We start from the raw sequence: 25,540 nt of genomic DNA, 5'->3' as shown, positions 1-25,540 counted from the left end.
ACCGAAAGTTATTACAGCTGACCAATGTGTCTAGTTTAGTTTAAAACATTTTTTTCTTTTTCTACAAAAACATTGTTTTAAAATATCTCTCTAGACACTTGAAATACACTTTTGCTACATAGCTATGTACTCTCTGACATTTTGTTTCTATCTATTTATTTCAACACAAATTATTTGTTTTTATATTTCTTTAAAAAAGAGAGAGATCGTGAGAGAATCAGTGTTGTTTGGGAGGGGACGAGTTTGCGTGCGGTGGATTTATTTGGCCTTAAACTACATAAACTCAAAGCCTAAATAATAAAGAAATGTTTAGTTTGCTCTTAAGATGCAACTGTCTCGTTTTTTCTCCGTTAATAATGTGTTTGTATTCGTTACACTTCACGGAAAGAGCGAGAGAGTTTGTAGGGACTGTAGCGCTAGTTTGGCAGCTCTGTGAAAAACAAACCCGTTATTTTTGTTTCAAGAGTTTTGGCAGAAAATGCAGCAATGTGAAGACTGTTACTGGGCAGACTGAAAGTCTGTGTCTTTATATATACAAAATGGTCTTTGCAAAATCATTTTGTGTGCATTCAAGTTTGCAATTTAGACCCTTTTAAAGCATTTCCATTTTACTTTTAAGTGTATTGTAAAACCTTTAAATTGTTTGCTATGGACATTTGCCGAAAAACTAAAGATAGACTAACTACTAACTAGGTACTGAACGTGTATAAATTGTATGTATAACAATGCAAAACAATACTTTAAATTCAGAAAAGCACTGTGGTGTTGATGTGTAAAACTTGAAAAGATGCCAGTTAGCTGAGCCACTAGATGATGTTTAAGATGAAGTTAAGAATTTTGTTTTGTTTGTGACATTCGTTTGATGACTAAAAAGCAAAGGTGAATAGGCTGTGAGTGAGGGAGAGAGGCAAAGTGTGCAAAGAAGATGTTGTCAGAGAGTGTGTGAGTGTCTTAGAGAAAAGGTGTGTGTGTGTGTGTGTGTCAATAAGTTTGACTTATCTGTATCGCTGTTTTCTGCAGTGGGTGGCATGAGATTTTAGTCACTGCACAGTAATCAAGATCAAAGACTGATCTCTCTCTTCTCTTTCTCTCTCAGGGCGAGCAGACAGGTTTGGATGGGAGCGTGTGTGATAGCAGGAGCTGGCTAAGGCACGTCCAGATCTCTCCATCCACCCACCAACACAACCTCACAGCTTGCCAGATACATGAGCAGGTACGTGGAGAACACACACACACACTCAAAGCACCTGCATGGCCGACATAATGAAGTGTTTAAAGGTGTTTCTGCTGTCTTTAATAGCAGATTCCTTCTGCATTCTCGTTCTTGTTCTATGTGTGTCACTGTGTTTTGGTCTTTTGTATCTTGGCTGTAGCGTGAAGGACCACAGGCCAGGATCACACACACACCCACACTCACTCTTTCGGTCAAGCATGATGATAATCACACATTTTGTATCTTTGCACTCGGATATGAGGGACGACAAATTCCTGAATCCTTATGGAGTGAAAGACAGTTAGAAAGAGACTCTCAAAGAGAGAGAGAGAAGTCAAAGAGAATGAGTCACATCCATAAATTCACAGCTTTTATTCACAGTATTTTACACACCACAAAATTTTACTGTTTACCTTTTATTTTTTATTTTCTTCTTTGGTTGAACCAATTCTGTGAGGCTAGTTTGTCATTTTTGTGTGTTTAAAAGGCAGCTTTTAGAATGTAAACGTTTTCTGTCCATATTTGAAGAGAAACTGAGTAGTCTAGTTGGATTAAGATAAACTGGATTAAATGAGTTTCACTGAGTTATACTGAACTGAGTTTGACTAGATTCAATTATATTGTAAACTGAGTTGAGTTGGTCTGAATTGAACTGAGATTAAACTGAGTTGAGATGTACTGGATTTAACTTTTAAGTCAAGTTAAATCCAGTTAAGTCAAATTGAGCTGGATTCAATTAAGATGAGCTGAGTTAAGCAGGATTAAACTTAGTTTTATTGAGTTAAGTGAGTTGAAATAAATTAATATGAGGCAAACTGAGATAAAATAGATTAAATTAAGATTAGCTCAAGCAAAATAGACTGGACTGGAATAAACTGAGATGAGTAGAGATGGACTGGATCAAATTCAGACTGCATTGATCTGGACTCAAATAGATTTAAGTGGAGATTAGCTGGGTTGGATTGGGTTGAGTTGAAGTTTTGTTGCGCTTTCTTGAACCACTACACAGCACAGCAAGCTAAATCTAATTAAACAATAATCATGTGATCAGTTCATGCTATCAGGATTATTTTGAAAATCCCAAATCGCACAGTGAGATATTCAGTGAACCCAGTCATTATGAAATGAACTTACCGTTTGCCTGTCTACAGATAACAAAAGAACTCCTGAAGCACCAGTCGGCCTTTTCAAATGAAATGACGTATGTTGAGCATTCATTTAAATGTTAAACAGGCCAATTGTATTTTCCATATTCAACTTTACAAAATGTGAGATCCACTAGAAGAATCAAATCCAAACGTTTCTCAATCTAAAGTGTAATTTTGATATTTGATGAGTAATAAAGAAGCAGGACTGGGTCTAGATTTTCTAAATATTTTACTTTTCTAAAGGTTTACATAAAGAGAAACTAAGAGAAAGAGAGGAAGAGAACCTGTTCAGACACAGCATTATGATATGCGACATAATTGTTAAACTATGACACCTTGTCATAACAAAGAGTTGGGCTTAGACTTTATGGCTTCCGGCATCCCACATGTTTTTATAATCACGCTGTACCTCCTTATAGCGACAAAACCTGGAGAGAGAGATACAAAAGACTGACCATTATCAGTTTTCATAAAGAATAGATTTTGGCTGCGTGGAGGTAAAGGAATGCATTCTTCTTTTTCCAGTCCCGCTCTTTTTTGCACTGACAGCTTTCCTTCATTTATTCCTTAAGGTGTTATCTAGAATTGTTGGATGGATTTTAATCGTGTTGCTATTTGAAGTTTAATTATTGTTATTTAAAACTGGGAGAAAACAAGAAAATCGGTGTGAAACAAAATGCTAGATTCATCATTTTGATTTAGCTGTTTAACACTTCAATATTCTATGTTAAATGTTACCTAGAACAATTAGCATGAAGAAAATCCATGGCTGGACAGATATTGATCAACTTGGACACTTGGAACGCTGATTGTCTGATTATTCCAGCTTATCACTCGTCACCTTTACACTGGACCTGGGGAAGGGGAAAGGGGGATTTCAGTGTGAGGCGTTGGTCTGTGTGAGAGTGTTTTTCATTCCTACAGTGCTGAACGGATCTAATGGACCTGTTTATCAGGACATCAGTGGACTAACATCCGTTTCTCATAGACACTTACACAATAGAGCCGAGCTATGTGAGTGTATGTGTGTGCGGTGCTTGTATATGAAGTGACCTCTCTTACTTGGAGAGGAAAGTCTTAGACTGTGTGCTTCAGTAATTGTAGAAGTCAAGGTAACGATTATCTAGTGCACTTCTCAGTGCCCTCAAAGTCAAGTGCAAGTGCCTGTGTATCTTTAAAGTCTTGGAAAGATAAGTCCTGATGATAAACGTTTGATTTGTCTTCTGTGGTTCAGTATGGGTCAAAATTGGCAAGGATCATATTTATTCTCCCTGTCCATTGAGGTCTGGGTCAATGTGTTATTATAAGCCACTGAAAGTTAATAAGTTTACAACCTTCACTTATCAGTTAACCTGAAACTGCCAGACATCCTAACCCAGACACATTCACATATTTACCTAGCTATCCAATGAGGACGTACCATAAAGATAATTATGAGTACAGACTAACCAAAACCGCATCACCTAAAAAAAAAAGGATTCAAAATGTATTTTTTTTTCTTCCGAGGTGTGTGTATTTATTTATTTATTTGCTTTTTAGTATATTTAATGTTTATTTTTTATATGACATTTTATTACATTATATTACATATTTTATTATTTTCATATTTCTACGTATATATGTATTTATATGCATATACTTAATTTCATTTTACCTTTGGGAACACCCAGGGAGTGAGTGAGTGAGTATTATTATTTATTTTATTTTGTTTTATTTTATTTTATTTTAAACTCTGCTATTTTTTTTATTATTATTATTATTTTTACCTTTGGGGACGTCCATGGATTTATTTATTTAGTTAGTAGTTATAGTAGATTTACTATATACTATACTATATTTAAACATCCAGAGTGAATTTGTCATATCTAGTAATTTTGCAAGCTGTAGTAACATTGTCCTGATATTTAACGTTCTGTTGTGGATACCACTCAAAAGTCCTCCCGATAATACGCATTCATCCTCAGAACAGTGTGTGTGAGCGTGTGCACACACACTTCTGTGGCATCTTAAAAAAGACTTGCAGGTTGGCACTCACCCTTGGCACTGAAGAATCAGACCACGGCCCAGAATGGGTTGCCAGGAGTGATGCCCAGTAAACTCCCCTGATCTCTGAGCTTGGCTGGCTCGCTGCGTCCTCGACCAACAAGTTGTATGAGTGTGTGTTCCCGTATCATTCACCCCATGGCCCCTCACACCGCGTTTGAACAGCTCTGCCTTTGTCTCGTACTCACAATATTATTGTGGCCCTTTGCTCCCTGTCTTTGTGCGATAAAAACACACACACACTCACAGAAAGAGGGTCGGTTGTGACATTACAAGTACAAGATATCAGAGATCTGCAGGAAGGCACCAGAAGGGGTAGACGGGCCGTGAAAGTGTGTGAGAGAGACTCCATTCTCATGTTGTCTTGAGGGTCCTGTTAGTTCCCTGTATTCTCCTGTTAAACAATAGAGCAGGACTCGGTCCCTCCGTGTCCCCCACAGCCTGCTGGGTCTTGTACACACACATACACACACACACATAAAGACCATGGCGTTTCCAAGGGGTCTCCACCTCACTGTTGCCTTTATCATATTATCAGGGGTTTTTGTGCGCGTCTGTCTGATTGTGTGACATCTCTAATAAGAATGCTCAAATGTCACCACCAGACTGAACAGGAAGTGAGCCGTCTAATGCCTTCAAGGCTTGCCAAAAATAACACCATCCAAATAACACAACTGTGTTTCTCCCACTACCTATTGTGTTCACGCAGGAAGTGTGTGTGTGTCAAACAGATAGGTCTCCATTCGGATTCTTTAACACCGTCTCCTTCAAACACACATGCTCAAGCTCAGGTTCCCATCATTGTTTGTTCATCAAAATGTATTGTCGTTTCTTTTTTATTTCACATGCTCGTAAAAATATAGACAGTTACATCATCTGGAATGCTGAGGATCTGTAGTTGTAATTGTCATAAAATAAAATACTGAACTGACAATAAAATCTGATTTGTTAGTGGTGTAAAGTTGATCGAGTTTTTTTTTTTTATGAGATAATAGTCAACAAAATTCATCAAAAAGTTTATGTTGAATAGAAAATAGTATGTTTTCGAACAACTTGGCTTATGAATTAACATAATATTTTTTAATATAGAAACTTTGGTAACATTGTAAATTACTTTACTTTGGCTTTTGCAGAATGCATCCTTGCTGAATATCTTTTCTGCAAAAAAAAAAACTAAAATAGTAAACACTAAACAGTAGTGTATCAGTATTCTGTCCCATGTTAAATGTCTGCCTCTCTCTCTAGATTTATTACCGTGTGGTCCGAGAGGTCCAGCCGGGTGAGGAACTCTTACTGTTCATGAAGGCTGAGGAGTTTTCATGTGAGACCATGGCTCCAGACATACACGGTGAGTTAGCACTCATACACACACACACACAAACACACACTTGCTAACTCACTCGTTTTGTTGTTGCAGAGGAGCGTCAATACCGTTGTGAGGACTGTGACCTGAACTTTGAGTCTGGTTCAGAGCTGCTGGACCATCAGAAGCATGCATGCGGTACCCCGCCTTCCTCCGGCTTCAAGCTGTCTAAGCAGGGTCTGCCCAGCACCGCAGACGATCCTGATCTTGATCTGCTGCACTTACACACTCACCCCCTGAACTTACCCCGCTCCCCACAGGAGTGTAAGGAGTGTGAGCAGGTCTTTCCTGATGCCCAGAGGTTAGAACACTCTATTTTATGTTATATATTATGTTATGTTATGTTATGTTATGTTATGTTATGTTATGTTATGTTATGTTATGTTATGTTATGTTATGTTATGTTATGTTATGTTATGTTATGTTATGTTATGTTATGTTATGTTATGTTATGTTATGTTATGTTATGTTATGTTATGTTATGTTATGTTATGTTATGTTATGTTATGTTGTTATGTTATATGTTATGTTATGTTATGTTATGTTATGTTATGTTATGTTATGTTATGTTATGTTATGTTATATTTCCGGGACAATTCCCAAGATAAATATTGTAACAGAATTAGATTAAAGCTACATTTCAACTGTAGTCCCTTTTCTATGACTACGGACTAACTCTGACCCGAACCCAAACATTATTTTCATTTTTTTATATACATGTTTCTACCAAAACAAGAAACACAATCAAATCTGATAATTCTGTCTTTCTCTTTTTCTGTCTGTCTCTCAGTCTGGACACTCACTCTCTGTCTCACTCCGATGAGAGGGAGTATAAGTGTGATCAGTGTCCAAAGGCATTCAACTGGAAATCAAACCTGATTCGCCACCAGATGTCACATGACAGCGGCAAGCATTATGAATGTGAAAACTGCTCAAAGGTAGAGTCCAGACATTAGAAAAGACATGTGCAAAAACTGGCATCTCTTACTGTAGCTCACCTTCTGTTACCTCAAACCCAACAGTAATTCCATCATGGAAAATACGGTGATAAATACAATTAATAAAAAGCGACTGACAATATAATCATGTATAGTAAGGATTGCAAAATAAATAGCCTTATCAACATAAAAATGGATGAGAACAATCTTTGTTGTTGACTTCAAAGATTGTATGTCCAGTTTGAGCAAATACATAAGCATGAACCTATAGATGTCAGTGTTTGTTTACAACCACGTTTTTGTTTACTTTTGTACAATAATCAGTTGTGGTACTTTTGGATTGCCACTTTGATGTCCAGTCAAAACCAGTTGAGATCCACTCCAATATATCACGCTGTCAGTAGGCTGTGTATGTAAACTTTGTCCCTATATCTCTGTCTTTACTCAGCAGGTGTTCACAGACCCCAGTAACTTACAGAGGCACATCCGCTCTCAGCACATGGGGGCGCGAGCTCACGCGTGCCCCGACTGTGGCAAGACCTTCGCCACCTCTTCGGGCCTTAAACAACACAAACACATCCACTCTTCCGTCAAGCCCTTCATATGTAAGTCACTCAGACCCTTCATATGTAAGTCTGCATGCTTTCTACTCTGAACACCACACCACAGAGCTGGAGAGCTCCAGCGTCCTTTTGAAATTCCCACCAAATTCTGAATCTGAAGATAGGTCCACTCCACTTTCTAATTTGCTCAACTGGTATTTAAAGACAAGTATACCTTCAATGCAGTGTAACTTGCTTTGGATACAAAGCGTCCACCAAATGAATAAATATAAATAGATTCAAATCTGTTTTTGAGGCTGGTGGAGCTCTCCAGCTGGCCTGGGTTATCAGGCACTTATGTTGATGTTAGATCTGTTTATAATCCTTATCGTGCACTTTTTAAAGTTAACATGAAACAGCATTTGCAACCCATGTTACTTCCAAAATGTGACATTTCACAGAAAAACTGAATATTTAGGTAGAAAAAAAATTCTATTCGTCTGGAATTTATTGGATTGTGAAAAGTGGCAGTCAGAGAAGTGAGGTTGTTTTAGAGATTAAGTTTATATATAAATAACTGAAAATTATATTGATATTATATATCAATTATTAGTAGTATTATTAATAATAATTTATATTAGTATGTCATTGTTTATTATTATTATTATTATTATGTGTATCTAATTAACATTAATATTAATGAATATTAATCTTTAATTTAATAAAAAATGTGTTACTCTGTGTTTATTTGCTATAACCTAAAGCTGCTTCTTTTACAGGCTATTATATTTGATGTACTGCATTTATTGACTGTGCATGTGTGTGTTTGTAAGTGTGCTGTCTCTGTCCGTGTACACTCCATTTATGCTGTGGTGTGTGATGGTTCAATTTCCAACATCTGACTCTTTTGATTTTCAGTCAAACCTAGAGTAAATGTTACTGACAATATTATACAGTACATACCAGCATAGTCATGTTCTTATAATCCTATCAATCTTTGAAACGCACAATTTACCCTACGTTTCCTTTCAATGCATGTCAGTACACCACCTCTGCACTCTTGATTTCAATGCATGACCTCTGACCTCATACGTGAATGACCTCAATTCTTAATCTCATCCTGCATAAAGAGCTCACTTGCCCCTCATAACGATTTAAACGTCTTAAACCGTACTGCGACCTCTGAACTTTGCACGATTGAACTTCATGCATTGACCCTCGAAGTGCTGATCCCACACAGCTCGTGCAGACGTTACCTCCCCCCACCACCACATATCAGACAGTAACTAGCTTGCTAACTCTGGCCATTCCAGGAAAATCACTACCACATGCAGGCCGACTCATACAGAGACTTAGACAGCCATTTACAGCAATCAGCATTTGAACAAGCACAGCTAACAACACTTAATGACCTCGCAACATCACACATACACCGAAATACACCACACACATGCACTTTGATGCATACACAGGCAAATATTCACTCTGTAACCAAGTGAGCCTTATTGAGTCTTATTTTTATAATTTGTTAACATACTTACATTTCAATTCAATACTGAAAAGTATTGATAAAATATAATTCAGTCAATTTATACTTAGTTTCATCATTCCAAATTAGTCACTTATGAGGTTTCAACTCAGTTAGGATGACCCCTTAGACGGCAGTATACAGTGAGTTGGCTCACTAGGTTTTGAAACAGACCCATAAACTCACTTGTGTCTTCGTTTGCATGTATGTGTTCATATACTTCATTCTAGATGTGTTACTGAAACAAACACTGACAAAAATATTGTTAATTATGCTAAACTAAAAGAGAAAATCTCTCTTTTACATAAACACTCATACACATTTGTTTTACTACTGGCTGTCCACCACTGCGGAATGTGTTTATAATATTTCGTTATGGTTTATTAAGACCTGACAAAACACAGTGCTCTGAAGTGCCCACAGATCTTCCCTCACACACGCCCCAGATTTCACACCTGTTCATCCAAGTGTGTCCAGTTGTTCACAATTATATAAGCGATGTGTGTGCGTATGTGCGTATTCCTGAATATACGATATCCAAGCAGTATGTGTGTGAACAAAAAAACCCACCATGAACTCTTAAAGTGATAGTTCACCAAAAATGAAAAATTACTGAATTACTCTCCCTTGTGTTGTTCCAAAACTGAAAGCATTTCAAACGTAAAAGTCAAATATACAATATACAGAGAAGAAATTGTTGAATAAAGTCGTTATTTTTGTGCACAAAAAAGTATTCTCGTAGCTTCATAACATTAAGGTTGAACCACTGATGTCACATGGACTATGTTATCGATGTTCTTACTACCTTTCTGGACCATAAAACGTTTCAGTTGCGTTGCAGTCTGTGGAGGGTCAGAAAGCTCTCGGATTTCATCAAAAATATCTTAATTTGTGTTCTGAAGATGAACAAAGGTCTTACGAGTTTGGAACAACATGAGGGTGAGTGCATGAGTACATGACAGAATTTTCATTTTTGGGAGAACTAACCTTTTAAGTCATCCTTTTACCCTGCACTAATATTTACTTACATCCCATCTCTTGATCAGTCTGTTTGAGTGACCGACTCTGTAAACACACATCATGGTAGAACATCCTCTCTTTCCGCACCTCACACCTCATGCAGTCCGACAGGGATTAGCAAACCCACACCGCTAGACTCCCTAACTTCCATAAATTTTGAAAACGTTACGTTTGCAATAGGATATGTGATTATGATGAGAAATGCGAGTGGTTAAAAGGCTTCATTTCACACTAGAGGTGTTAGATTGGTAATGTATAGGGTGATTTTATCACTTTCAGAGTGTGCATTAGGGATTTAACAGTATACACTGCTGTGAGGACTGAGTGTGTGTGCAGTGACATGAACAGCAAGAGTTTAGGATTCATCATGAGTTTTAAGAATGTTGTTTGACGACTGAATATTGTGTAATGATGTGAGATGTATGTGTGTGATTATGATAGACAGAGACGTTGCTAGGTCCATGGGAACGGACCTGCGGGAGAGGATTCATTCAACTCTGTTTCCTTCTCACGCTTAAAATAGAGCCATTGTGATGTCCTTGTCTGTGTGTGTGTGTGCGTGCACCTGCGTTTGACATTGCATTCTTTTATCTGCCATCCTTGCTTGTCCTGCATTTTTGTTTGTTTTGTTTGCATTTTTGAATGAATGTTCAGTATGTGTGGCATGCCTAAACTGACCATCCTTTTCCGCTGTATGTCCATGTCTCACTGTCTCTAGGTGAGGTCTGCCACAAATCTTACACACAATTCTCCAATCTGTGCCGCCACAAGCGCATGCACGCGGACTGTCGCACTCAGATTAAGTGCAAAGACTGCGGCCAGATGTTTAGCACCACGTCGTCCCTAAACAAGCATCGGCGCTTCTGTGAGGGTAAAAATCATTTTGCTGCTGCTGCCGGAGGATTTTTTGCCCAGGGCGTGGCCCTCCCTGGCACCCCTGGCCTAGACAAGTCCGCACTGGCTGGAATGAGCCATGGGAGTCCTGGTTTAGCAGACTATTTTGGGACGAACCGGCACCATGGTGGGCTGACATTCCCAGCAGCACCTCCAGCATTCCCATTCAGTTTTCCAGGGCTTTTCCCATCAGGACTTTACCACCGGCCCCCTATAATCCCATCCACGTCACCCATTAACGGCCCTCTGAGTGGTGAACTACGAAAGAGTCCGCTGCTGTCCTCACCCATCTCTGGGTCGCATGACCTCTTGAAGAGTTTACGCAAGGATTCGTTCAACGGGGAGAGCGAGAGTGTGGAGCGTCAAAGGGAAGGATCTGTGTCCAAACCGAGGCACGGCAGGAAGATGAGTGACCAGTCGGAGAGTAGCGATCTGGATGACGTCAGCACTCCGAGCGGGAGTGAGCTGGAAAGCACTTCAGGTTCAGAGTTGGACAGCGAAGCAGAAAGCGACCGGGAACGGGTGCGAGTGCGGGAGAACGGGAAGGGCCCGAAAAGGAAGTTAAGTGGGTTCAATGATGCCCAAAGCCCAACTCTTGTCAGCTCCAGTAGTAGTAGCAACACCAATAATGGAAAAGACTTCCCTGTGCCGGGGCTCCTTCCATCATCTTTGGACGAGCAAACGGCTGTTTCCGGTGCCGTTAATGACTCGATAAAGGCGATTGCCTCCATTGCTGAGAAATACTTTGGTTCTACTGGACTTGCAGGCCTGCAAGACAAAAAAGTTGGGGCATTGCCATACCCTTCCATGTTCCCTCTGTCTTTCTTTCCTGCCTTCTCTCCATCAGTCTGTCCTTTCCCTGAAAGGGAGCAACTTAGACCTCCAGGCCACAAAGGGGAACCAGAAAGCCCTCTGATTGAGGGTAAAAAACTTCTGGGCAGAAACGCCGAATCACCTTTTGACCTCACCACCAAGCGGAAGGTAGAACGTCTTGCAGCTACCTGCACCCCTTTGAAACCGGAAGCCTCACACGTACAATCAGCCAATCAGGATCAACCGCTGGACCTAAGTCTTGGTGGACGAAGTCGAAGAAAGAGTGTAAGAGGGGAGGAGTTAAAAAAGAACCTTGTCTTTGGTGAGGAGAGAGTAGAACCGGAGCCACCTAAGGCCGACCCTTCCCTCCAACATGCAAGACCTACACCTTTCTTCATGGATCCCATTTACAGGTACTGTCAATCACATGTCCTTCCTACTGTGTTAGCGTAATGGAATAGACTTAGTTTGGTTAAACTTGCCCTGAGAACTGATAGAAGTTTAATATCAGCAGGGTTGAGAAAAGAAAGATGAACGATCCTTTCGAAGTCCTCAAGGACAAGTATATGCGGCCGGCTCCTGGATTTCTCTTCCACCCACAGGTGAGATTTGTCTGAATATTTTCCCACTGCTAACTCAATTTTATTTTATCACCTCATCCCTACAGTCCTGTAAAAATCATTAGTCTATTTTCAGTTGCCTCTTTCTGTGCTTCTGCAGTCAGTGTTAAAGCAAACATGCATGTTCCAGACTCAAATGCAAATAAAAAGTACTGCATGTGCACCGTGACCAGTTTGAAAGCTTTCTCATCAGTTATTTCAACACAGTTTTGTAGTTCCTACCAGTGTTACAGAAAGGTGGTGTGCAGAATTGTCAAACATCTTACTTTACTCACAAAATAACATTGCAATAACATATCATTATTTTTGCAATAAACTAATTTGGTTTAGTGCCACTAATGGTACAGAAACTGCTTACAGCTGCTTTAAAATAAGTTCACCACATTAACCAAATTCAAAGCAAGTTTAAATACTGACATAACATTACTTGTCCCATTGAATGAATTTCTACTATTGACAAAATAACTCCTCATGATCTTAGTATTGACGTAATAGCTACAGTATGTTGGCAGTAGCTTTACAGGGCCCCAGTGTTTTAGCATTAGCATAGCGACTCCCATGTTCCTCCATGTGGTTCTTTTACTGAGTGATTAGGTCCAGATGTGAGATTCAGACAAGGTGGGCGTTTTGTGACACGTCTCTGTGTGGGTGTCTTTGATTATGATGTCACAATATGATACCCAGTTAAACTGCCAGACACTGACCCATATCCCTGGATGGAGACTATGTATAAGTGTGCGTGTTTGTTTTAAATCTGTGTGATTTATGTGATTTGTGCATCTAGAATGAGTGATTTTGTCAGAGTGTAAGTGTGGGGTTTAGTGACTGAGTGTCTGTGTAACCTCATTAGTGTGTATTAAATAACCTGTCTGCTTTATGTCATTGTATGTTCGCTATCAGTGTTCTGTAAAAATAATACATAGTTCTCATATAAACCTACACACACACACACACGTCTGGTACACATATAGACCCTGAAACGCTCATAGACGCTCTTTGGTGTAGTGTTTTATTGGCTGTTTCAGGACAGTGTTTTATGGGCTGTTTCATTGGCCTGATTTATTCCCTGTGTATGCTTTTGTGTCTGCGCAAGATAATATCCACATGTCCCTCACACACTGTCTAACGAGGTGAACTATCAGCATCCACTTTGTTGCACTATGCTCACTGGACTCTCTAAACAGCACCAGGGATGCTATTGACAGCACAGATGTATTATGGGAAATGCAGTTTTAAATGTACTGTATTAGTGTGATGCTAAGCAGTAGAGAACAATTCAAACATTGGGAGATCAAGTGGATTGTGGGGGGAAAAAATGAAGAAATTGTTAATTTAATTTAGTTATATTTATTATATTCATATTTTACTATATTAAATATTTTTTTATTTTTTTAATCTGTATAATAATTGATAATAAATAATTATCAATAAATTATAAATATAATTTGTTTTCTTACATCACATTTTTCTTCCATTACCCCAGAAATACCCGGTAATATAAGTAATTAGATAACAACTGCATAAAATAAAATTAAATTTAAAAAAATTTAAAAATTAAATAAAATAATAATTATCTGTGTGGGATGTTAAACTTTACTAAACATCACATTGCATAATCACACACAATCAGTCTGATTCTTGATTTTGATTTGCTGTTTCCCTTCTGTCCTGCCCCCAGTTTCGCATGCCTGATCAGAGAACATGGGTAAGTTACTCCAAACCGAGTCATTCATGTGCTTTCACCACACACACACACACAGGCTTAATAATTCCATGCTACTCATACACACACCTAACTTTGCAACATGTACCCACAATGCAGCTCACTATTAGCATGACATGATAGATGTAATGCATGTCTCAAACAAACAAATGCATGGACCAAATCACACCTAAAACAGCTAAATCTGGTCCAAACTCGTTTCCATTCAGGGAAGATCCATGTTTATTCAGTAAACCATCTGTTCTTTTACACTTTTTTGCGTGATCTGTTCGATGCATGACAGCTGATTGATTCGTTTTTGGAATTTAGTACCATAAAACAGTACATTTGATCTGTGAAAACACACAACTAGCCTTCAAATGAAACACTCTCTGGTTGAACATTGGAAGAATGTCTTTTGCCTGTGCCGGTGTGAATGAATCGGCTGTGTTCATGTGTCATTTGGTGCACGCATGTCTCCACTCTTGTGTGCTAGTGTGTGTGTTAACCAGACAGAACAGTTGTTATTTCTGATGGCTACCCCTGATAATGCAGTGAATGTGATTATTTACACTATTTACTCTGATTTGGGGTGGCGACACTCCCGAACGGCATCGCATCACTGGAGGGGTAACAGTCTCTCTGGGACCCTCTCTGAGTGTGTGTGATAGCACAAGGGGGGTTTCCAAACCCAAGACATCTGGTACCCTGATAAGATCAACAATTGAAAAGCTCTTGCTAATGAAGGCCCTCTCAGACACACACTATTGAGAATGGGCAACTCAACAGCTGCCCTACCACAGAGAAGGCTACTTAGAGATCCAGGAAGTCACAGATTTCTTTGTACTTAGTTGTTACAGCAATCATGGAGATACCAATCTATGGTAATATGTTTAGACTTCAAGTACCAATCAAAATGGCTATAAAATATGCATGTGTGTGTATTTTTGACCTAGACATACTTGGTAGACAAAATCTCTGTCCCGGTGGAATGTTTTATTGCGCTTTCATAGCTCAGAAGACTTAATGGTGTCTGTTGTTTCATGTAACTTCACTTCTCTGATGCCTCTCCTAAAATTCCTTGGGAGAAATGAAAATAGACACGAATGAGTCAATTGTTGACATGCAGTAAGATCTTAAAGTTATAAAATTGATTTTGATAGAACAGTGCAGATCATTCGGTCTTGATCGTATGTGATGAGAAAAATTTGAGCTCATTAAAACGGACTTTTAATTGTGGCCAATCCGAGCACAGTTTGAGATATTGTAGTCACATGAAATTACTATGGTATTTTTCTCTGGAGAAAAATCATAGAAGCAGGAAAAGTGTGCAAAAGTCTCCATTTGGTCTGCTATCAGTAGAAATATTGGAGAGATATTCCTATGGCGACAAATGTTCAAACAATGACTATGTATATGACTACATATAGAAAACGTATTTTGTGTGCTCATTTAGGTGTGCTCAAGGCTTGTGAGTGTTGTGGTTTAGTGGTCAGGCTGATAAGTGATAAATGACTGTTTTGTTGAGTTGGAAATGCTAATAGAGTGTTAGCTTTGCATTAGTAGAGACAACACATCAACACATCTCTTTGTCCATCTCTCCCTCCTTCTCTCTGTCTGTGATTTATGGAGAGAGGGAGAGAGAGTTGGGGTATCCCTAATCAAACAGCTCTGACACTCCCAGAGGATGTGAGCCTGACATTCCAATAGAGAACTTTAACTCCAAGCTGTCATTCCTCATCAAATGTCCAAATTATCTTGCGTCAATTTTTCTCTCTTTCAGTGCCTCTTTCTTTGTCCTCTCCTTTAACATAATACTTGTAATTGTAAAGATTTATCCTGTTTCTTTCTTTGATATTTATTCAAAGAAAACATGCAATCCATCTCATATCTGCAAAATAAATTCAAAGATCTCACTGTGAACTCTCATCTGTATTTATCAACATTCAATTTACTTGTATGTCAACAACCATTTGTGTATATTCCGTTCTTTCCTACATAACAGAACAGATTACTTGGTCTTGGAGGAGCTTGATGAGAAATGTTTGAGTTTATTTTGAGATCTTGGATCAGGATACAGAAAGTCTGAGTGCAATTTGAGATCAAGCAGGAGCTGGAGACTTGACAAGCACAAGTCCCCACTGACTCTCCATTGCTGTCCAGAAGAAACGTCTTTCTTTCTTAGAAACTTTCTTAGAATATTTGCTGCAGAAGGAAACAGACATTTCTTTGTGTGTTTATGTATGCAAGTCCATGTGTGTGTGTGTGTATCATGTATGTCCTTCACTGTGAATCAGGACTGATTTGTCACCAAAACCCGAAACAAGAAAAGGGGAAAATTCAATACACACATGAAATAATGCAAATCTGTCTCAGCCTTGATCAGTAATGTCAACATCTTTCATATTGACGAATGTGCTGTCTGCTCATATTGTGCACTGAATGCTTTATGGCCAACATAGGACATGAATCACTTCTGCTCTTCACACACACACACACACACACACATTCAGGCCTTATGTTGTTCTCATTCTCTGGCTGACACACACATGTAGCTCCATCCCCTTTGAGAGTGTGTCCATTTCTGATGAAAGCAACTGTTAGGCTTAATTAGTAAATTGGCAGCGGTTCTTATCCGCTTGAATCTCTGTGTGTGCGCACATGTGTGGTCCATCTTATAACGTGCATTGTTAGTTGAGTTTGTGCGCCAAAATGGGACATTACAAATCAGTGAAAGCATTTCACACCCTTATCCCAGAGTGAAAGTTCACGGTCAACATTTTGCCCTGCACATCTGTGGTAGAATGCAACTCCACATCAATAAATGCGAGTAACACAGTGGGGATGTGTGTCCTTAAAGACCTCACAGTGAGGTAATAAAACTTTTCTCTATCTCTCGCAGATGTCGGCGATTGAAAACATGGCCGAAAAGCTGGAATCCTTTGGCTCTTTGAAGCCAGACGCCGGTGACATCATGCGTTCCGTTCCCTCCATGTTCGACTTCCGGGCTCCGCCCACCACCCTTCCTGAGACACTGCTACGCAAAGGCAAAGAGCGCTACACCTGCAGGTAACAATGCCGATGAACACTCACTTTCTCCTAGCACATTATGAACATATCTTATTAAAAACTCTTGAATTATCTACTTTTCGAATACCACGAGTGAAACAAACTAAACAAAACAAATAACTAAACAAACATATCTTAATAAAATAAACAATAAAACTAAGAAAACTGTATAGTAACTAAACAAACAAATCTAAAAAGGATTATATAGGAAGTAAATGACCAAAACTAAGCAAATTGGATAGAAACTAAACAAACAACTGCTGCTAGTAATTAAACTAACTAATAAAAAAATGATGTAATAAATAAACAAACAAAACACATTTTAATTATAAACTTAATTTTATAGTGCAGTGGTTTCTCTATGTATGAATAACATTAGTATTAGTGCTGTCACAGTATCAGATTTTCACTATAGGATTATCAGGGCCAAAAGAATCTTTGATAACTTTATTATCGTGATACCTACAAAATATATATATATATATATATATATATATATATATATATATATACAATGCTATATCAGTCAAATTCATCTTTTACTTTGTTTAAAGATGTTTCATGTTGCCCTGTCAACCAGATAGTAGGTGCTGCATTATTTGCAAAATTATTGTATGTGTAGTATTAATATAATATCAGTATTTAATTTTAAAATATTACAGTTATTGTTAACACTGGTATATTGTGACACCCTTAATTAAGATGAACGAAAGCATAATAAATAATATTAAGTCAGGTTTATAAACACTTTTGTTTGTATTTTGTTTTTTGTTGTATCATTAATAAGATGTTTAAGTAAACATTTGTTTGATGTTTAATGAGTGTTGACAGCACTGAGCATGGAATGCAGGGTGTTTTTGGGAAGTGTTTGTGTGTGTGTGTGTTTATTGCTGAGTATTGTTCCTGGAGATCTGTTTCCTTCCCCTATAGATACTGTGGCAAGATATTCCCACGCTCGGCCAACCTTACAAGACATCTACGGACACACACGGGAGAGCAGCCTTACAGGTGACACATTGTCCTACACACACACTAATATATACTGTATGATGTAATTCATATATATTTAGCAAATAGCATGTAGCACATCAGTTGAATTATATATTAATACACAAACCATTAAGCTATGATGAACTATATGGCAGAAGAATTGTTTATTGTGATAATTATTATTAATAAAAGTACTTTTTGAACATTAGTGTATTTGTACTGCTGACTGCTCCCACAATTTTATAATTTTATTTCTGTTACATTTTTTCAATAATGTCAGTGTAATGTGTGCATAAATTAGAATATATAGGATATTTAATTGCATGTAACCATAATATGAACAAATATCATAATTTGGAAAAGACTGAGGTGACTTGACTTTGTCTTGGCAAAACTGAACACAGTTTGTGACATTGTTGAGGTCTCTTTTGAAATGCAAAAGTAGATCTATTGGGTCTTTTTCTTGACAACAAGCAACAATTCAACTTCTGAAGTGAATTGTTCATATATTTACCACAGAAGACTAAATTTCCCATCATTGAAAACCTGTAAATATCAGGAAAATTAAAACACTGATTTTTAGGACAGAAAAAAAATTGTGGAATGTAATAAAATCTTCATATATATATATATATATATATATATATATATAATATATATAATTTTTCCATTTTATTATTTGATATACACAGTTATTGTCATTGGGTAAGAGTGAGGTGACGTCCACAAGAGAGAAGGACAGACAGACACACAGGGAGACTGAAGGAAGTGTGTATGAATAATGGAGGTGATGAGTGGCGTACAGCTGCAGGCCAGCAAAGGCAGCTGGGTAATTAGGCCTGTATTTGGGGCTCATACTCTTTCAGGGAGTTTTAAAATACTGCACAGAAACAGGCATGCGCACACACTGCGTTCGTTTGTGGTCCGTCTGACCACAGGGGAGGTTTGTACAGGGCTGTGTTACTTTCCAGATAGCCTCAATCTCCTTGTGCTGGCAGCGCTTTAAACGAGCCGGTGATCAGCCTTTAACTGCAATTTAATTTCTATTTTTTCTGTTGCATTTGAAGGGGGGCGAGATGGAGAGAGAGAGGGAGAGATAACAGGTTCCTGGGAGACGCAGTTTAGTGCACAACTCTACGGTGGAGGGGAAGATATGATCACGTAATCATACGGATAATTCTGCGTGAAGAGACTTGGCACATGCAGTCGCTTTCAGAGCAGAGGGAGGATGTGGACGAGAGAGTTTGAGTGTTACTGAGTTGGCCAAAGATTAGAGACAAAGAGTTCATGACCACGCAGTCATGTGTTTAGGACCCTGCGTGTGTGCGAGACGGATAACACGAGAGAGTTTGATTTCTCGTGTCTGTATATTGTAAATACTGTACTGTCTAATTATGTTCATATGTTTCTGTGTGTCCACAGATGTAAGTACTGCGATCGTTCGTTCAGTATTTCGTCGAATCTTCAGCGTCACATCCGTAACATCCATAACAAAGAGAAACCCTTCAAATGCCATCTTTGTGACCGCTGCTTCGGGCAACAAACCAACCTGGACCGGCACCTCAAAAAGCATGAGAACGGTAATTTATCAGGTATCCTCACACTTATACAGACATATAAATAAATAAACAAATTAATTAAATTTATATAAAAATATGTCATTTATTTCAAAATTGTGTATTATATAAAAATCTATCTAAATATATATTCATAAAAAACACCCATTTATATGTTTAGCATTTGTAAATAACCTTATCAGCAACTGTTATTTATTTAATATTTGCATTAATACGCACAAAAGATACTAAAATATGTTGTTTTTATGTGTAGGCACGGCAATGTCGTCGCCCCGTTCAGAGCTGGACAGTGGCAGTGCCATCTTAGAGGACAAGGAGGACTCGTATTTTAACGAAATACGGAACTTCATCAGTAACACAGCACAGAACGCCACATCTCCGTCACACTCTGAGGAAGGGTAAACACCATCTTCTTCCTCATACTCATAAATACACTGTTGATACACAAAAACCAACTTTTATTGGGTAAAACAGCTCACTCATCATCAGAACCTTGGCTATCTATCTATCTATCTATCAAATCAATGTATATCTAAGGTCCACAGATTGAACTTCTATGAGAAATTTTAAATATTCACATTAGAAATAGTCATGTGTGGGCTCACACACACACACGCAAACGGAGTGTCCATTAGGCTGTCAGTCATCAGTTGGCGCTAGTTGCCTCAGGCAGATTGGAGGTTATTATACACAAACATTACTGAACACAACACTTCTCATGCCTTATTCATTAACCCTCACCTCTGAGTGAATAGCATTACATGAAAGAAGCGGAATGGTATCGCAGTGTGTATTAACTGCACATGTGAACGTATCTGTGTGCGTACATATATTCTGTACGGTTGTTAATCATTAGCCTGTCGCCTGCGGTTTTTAAGAGCAAAGATTAGGGCAGGTCTCCAGCAGGACGTGATTACTGATTGGCCGATTGCGAGCGCGTGCAGAACACTGTTGACTTTTGGCTGCGTGCGCGTACATGAATTTTCCATCTGCATATGATAATTATTGCTGATCATTTCCCAGCAGTGATCATCAGGTTGGATGACGGTTTAAATGTTTGACCTGGTCATCTGTGTGTGTGACAGATAAAGATCTTACAGGCTTTTTGTTTTTTGATTTCTTCGTTTCATTAAAAAGATCCTAGAGTCATTACAACATCGGCTGTGTGTGTTTGCACGCGTCCAACATCTGGTCCCAACATGTGTTTGTGAACAGGAAGTAGGTGTGGGAGAGGAGGTCAGAGGTCGTTGAATGTTTCCTGTCAGAGTGACTGCTCCTGATAGGTACTTTATCCTCCACTAATTACCACAGCTCTCTATAATTACCCGATCTGTTTTCATCATCAGGCCATCGCTGCCTCTCTCGTTCTCTCGTTCCCTCTCTCGCAGTATTAGCGGGGTGTGGAGTGATGAGAGAAGGTGATTTCAGGGATTATCCGAGATGTGAAAAGGGCTTTATATGGCTCACCCTGCAGAGTTACGCTAATCTGAGGGTAGAACGGAGATGTAGATCTGAAATAGATGTGTAGAGGTAAGAGAGGAAACCTAGAGGAAACATGTTATTGCTTAAAGACATAATGGATGGATGAATGGATGGATGGACTGGCATATAGATAGATAGATAGATAGATAGATAGACTGACAGACGGTATGGCTGGCATATATTTGTGTGTGTGTGTTTGGTAGCTGGCCTCTGTCTCTGTGGGGAAAGTAACTGAAACATTTACATTTATTGGTAACACTATATTTTAAGGTGTCCTTGTTACACGTTGCATGTACTTGCTATTATAATAATAAATTATGCATAATTACATGCAAGTAACCCTAAGCCAAACACTAATCCTTACCCTAACCATATAGTAAGTACATCTAGTTAATTAATATTACTCAGTACTTAAATGTATAATTACACTGTAACAAGGACAGCTTAAAATAAAGTGTAATCCATTTATTTTGTAATTAAATTACATAATTCCGTTACATGTAACTAGTTACTCCCCAACACTGGATGGATGGATGGATGGATGGATGGATGGATGGATAGATAGATATTCATTGCACATCTGTACAGACAGACTTATATTTTCCCATCCTCTCTGTATTTGTAATTTTTCCCTCTCTGTTTTTAAACTTCAGATGGGAAGTTGCTATTTTAAGTTGAGGAAATAGTAGAATCGGGACAAAACGAGTGAATCAGCCTTAATATGGCTCCTTTGGCTGGCGTATATTTGTGTGTGTGTGTGTGTGAGTTTGGATAGCTGGCCTCTGTCTCTGTGGGGAAATGGCTGCTTTGGCAGCTCCTTCTCTCCACTCACCAAATGGGCTGTCAGCTAAATATTTGGCCTATTAGATGAATTGAAGATAAAGAAGAAAATAAACTAGGGAAAGAGGAGATGTGAGCTGTTTGAGTGAGAGAGTGAGAGAGAGAGAGAGAGCTGAAAATAAGTGAGAGGAAGTGCAGGGGCTGCTGTCTAAGTGCCCTGCCAATGGGCGGCTCATTTCTGCCAACCAGGGGCCCTCATAACTGATGACAAACAGTCTCTTTCTCCAACACACACTCGCCTTCTTTCTTTGAGCATTTCCTCTTATTTAGAAAGCATGGGCATATGGTTCTGCTTTTTAAGGTGGTTTATTTTTTCGAGACAAACAGAACTTGGTTTCAGCGCTTAATGATTTTCTTTCTGTAATCAGGGATCGGCATATCAGTCAAAAATTCATGCCTGCATAACGTCATTGCAAATGATTCTCTCTGTTCTCCGTAGGCTGAACGGCAGTCATTTTGATGGCGACAAAGCCCTGCCTGGTCAGGGGTCACGTGACCTGGATGAAGAAGAAGGGGAGGAGCTTGGAGCAGAGGAAGAGGAGGTGGAGCATAGCGACAGTGCCAGGAAACCTAGTGAGGACGGCGTGCCTAGCAGTCTGGATCATGACATAAACGATGACATCGATTTCGAGGGACCAGATGATCTGGAGATGAATAGCAAATCCTCGCCACGAAGGTATGTGTACAAAAAAAAACTTGTTATATCCATTAAATTTTTTGGTTGTAAATTAATCTTTATATCCGTTCATTTTTTTGGTTGTAAATTAATCTTTTAAAATAATCTCTGCATCATTTGCAGGTTTAATGAGGATGAGGATGATGAAGATCACAGCAGTTTCTCCACGCTGGATCACATCCGTCACTTTAGTATGGAGGATGGAGACCTCAGCGACAGTGATGTCACCGGCTTTGGCCCCGCCCACCTTCAAGAAGGCATCAAGCAGCCTCTATACAGGAAATCTAAGTCACAGGTATTACCATGACAATTGGTCGGATACTACTAACCTTATAGAGCACAAAATTAAAACTATCATTTAAAACTGTACTTTTAAAAAAATTATTACTGTTTACAGTATTTTTTTAAACAAATTACTTATTTAAATACTAATATTTTATTTTAGAGTTATTAATAATAATTAAAACAAGAACAATAATTAGTAGTAGTAATAGATAAAGTATTATTAATAATAACAATTATCAAAACGTCTGTGATAGTTTGTGTATTATAATTAAAATTATTTATTATTTTATTAATTGTATTATTAATTGATATTAATAACAATAGTATTATTACAAATATTAAATGTTAAATTAATATGTTAAAAATTTTTTTAAATAAATTACTTATTTAATTACTGATATTTTATTTTGGTTAAATAATAATTAATTAACAGTAATTAATTTGATTAATTAATAATAATTAATAAGTATCAAATTTGCCAGAATATTAAATAAAAACTTTAAATAAATTACTTATTGAATTACTAATATTTTATTTTATTTTTGTTATTATTATTTAGTTGTATTATTATTATTGCTATTATTAATAAATAAATGATTCTTATTAATAATTAATAATAAGTATCAAATTTTCTGTGAATACAATTTGTGTATTAAAATTAACATTCTTTTATTGTTTTATTATTTATATGATTAATTATTAATAACAAAAAATTAGCATTATTATTTTTATTATAATTATAACATTTTTTATAAAATAACTTTTCCATTAATATAGTTGGTGTATTTTTAACTGTATATCTCTCCTTTTTCAAGGCATATGCTATGATGCTGTCTCTAGCTGATAAGGATCCACTCCATTCGTCTACCCATAATGCCCCGATGTGGCACAGCTTGGCCCACGCTGCAGAACCCAGCGCCATTCAGTCTCTCAGTCACGTATGACATGCCCATGTACCATGTGACCTAACTTAACATTGTGTTACACTTCTGCCAGAGTCCCTGGTCCACACTCACACCTGCACAAGTGCCCAGATCCTCATTCACTTCCACCACACACACACCCAGATCCTGTGCATAGCAGCTCACTGTCCAACAAATGATTGATTGACTGTTCGATTGACTTATTGATCGAGTACAGTTTATAGGAATGACATTAGTGTCAGTAATTTTGATGGTGATGATGAAGACGATGATGACAATAGTAGTAATACGTAATAATAATTGTATTTATTCTGCCAAGTTCCAATGTTTTGCACAGCAGTGGCAGCTGGTGAACAGTTTTTGAGATTGCTAATGACAAGTCGGTGTCATGATTGTGAGTTTTGTCCGCTAAAACCGATGGTTACTAAGAGTAACAAATGAGAGTCTTCCACAAGACAAATGTGATCGCAGACTATTCGGGCACAACCGCCTACAGGCCTGTAAATATTTTTAGAATTAACGCCATCACACACACGCAAATACAAACACGCAAAACAACCATGTGTTTTTCAAGCATTTTAACAGTTTCTTTTAAGTCTTGTACAGAAACGTACAAGTTTACAAACTTATGCGAGGGGTCGTGGGGTTAGCGTTTCTCTTTTAAGATATTCTCCAGGAGTTTGTGAATTTAAAAATGTAAACAGATACACATAAAAGGTGTGACCTTTAGACCTCTCACTGACGCTCTTGGAAAAAAAAAAAAAAAAGGTGTACGGAGCGAGACAGTGACTATTTTCAAGTTCTGTCAAATTAAAGCACTGCATTACCTTCAACCCACTTTCCTGCCAGTTTGTGCGAAAACATGCTCTTTTTAGTTCGTTTCTTTTTGAAGTTGGAAGAGTGGCTGTAAAACAAATGCTAGAAAAGTCATTTTGTTTTGTTTAGTTTTTTTCTAAATTGAAAATAAACTAGTTTAAGAACTGAATCTGTAGAACTCGCGTAAAGGGCATTTTATCATTTCCACGGTAACCTTTTCCATTAGTTGGCGAATGATACCACTAAATAGCCTGAATGCTAGTCTTTAGCTACACCGTCCTCGTGTGTCTTTCATTTATAGACAATCATGGGTTCCTTGTTTAATTTTTTTTTTCCTCTTGTCGTTTGTTTTTTCTTGGTTGATGTCCTCAATGTTATTGCTGTGTATCTTGAAAGTTGTATTTATTTCTCTGCAAACTGTAGTTTGTTTACTGAATAGCACTGCTCTCAAGCGCCCCCTTGTGTTGAAATGAAGAATTTCTCACTGAAAATTTGGGGGGAAGAGACTCTACTGGGAATTGTAGAAAGGTCTGAATGCCAGATAGTATTAAACATACCATCACAGCTTATACTTCTAATAAAACTGGTAAATGATATAGATATTACTTAGGTTTTTTTGTATGACAATTTATTGATACAACTGCAAAATATAAAAAAAAAAAAAAAGAGAAATAGAGAAAAAAGGAAAAGAATAAAAACAGCTGATATTATTTCTTCATAAAACGCATGATTGGTCCAAGCTGTACCTGACATTTTCTATGGTTGTCTGCAAGCTTGTGTGACGTTTGGGTCCATGTTGATTTCTTGTGCCAAACCTAGAAGAAATGTCAGATTTCGTTTATCCTCACGAGGTGAAGGACCGGATCTTTCCTAATTCACTTTGGTTTTGTTTTGTTTTTGTCGATGTTTATAATCCCATTTTTAAAAGTAATCAGTGAGTTGAGGTACTTCTGTTTTAATGCTTTCTACAATTTCTGTATTGCATTATAATTCAATACTGTGGGAGGAGTTACTGAGAAATAAAAAAACTCCTATGTGGGCGGACTCTGCACTCTCAC

The 25,540-nt window shown here is 37.9% G+C and overlaps 1 protein-coding gene across 4 annotated transcripts; it reads left to right on the top strand.

Annotated features, from left to right (window-relative positions):
* Window positions 1-1,100: 1,100 nt before the first annotated feature.
* Window positions 1,101-25,540, top strand: LOC107683385 (MDS1 and EVI1 complex locus protein EVI1-like). 4 transcript variants are annotated; one of them, XM_016479443.1, is made up of 15 exons: window positions 1,101-1,213; window positions 5,650-5,752; window positions 5,822-6,068; window positions 6,558-6,705; window positions 7,157-7,310; window positions 10,514-11,915; window positions 12,017-12,104; window positions 13,801-13,827; window positions 16,727-16,893; window positions 17,824-17,901; window positions 19,306-19,475; window positions 19,714-19,858; window positions 22,222-22,458; window positions 22,582-22,753; window positions 23,559-25,540. In XM_016479443.1, the coding sequence occupies exons 2-15, from the start codon at window positions 5,704-5,706 to the stop codon at window positions 23,685-23,687; spliced, it is 3,213 nt and encodes a 1,070-aa protein (XP_016334929.1). In that variant the 5' UTR covers window positions 1,101-1,213; window positions 5,650-5,703; the 3' UTR covers window positions 23,688-25,540. The 4 variants fall into 4 exon arrangements, with proteins under 4 accessions (XP_016334929.1, XP_016334927.1, XP_016334926.1 ...); XM_016479441.1 differs by lacking the exon at window positions 1,101-1,213 and having other exon boundaries at window positions 5,661-5,752; window positions 7,157-7,334; window positions 12,014-12,104; XM_016479440.1 differs by lacking the exon at window positions 1,101-1,213 and having other exon boundaries at window positions 5,661-5,752; window positions 7,154-7,334.

Source organism: Sinocyclocheilus anshuiensis, unplaced genomic scaffold (genome assembly GCF_001515605.1).
Source record: "Sinocyclocheilus anshuiensis isolate Anshui unplaced genomic scaffold, SAMN03320099.WGS_v1.1 scaffold1170, whole genome shotgun sequence".
Taxonomy (NCBI): Eukaryota; Metazoa; Chordata; class Actinopteri; order Cypriniformes; family Cyprinidae; genus Sinocyclocheilus; species Sinocyclocheilus anshuiensis.
This window is presented reverse-complemented; position numbering and strand designations above follow the sequence as displayed.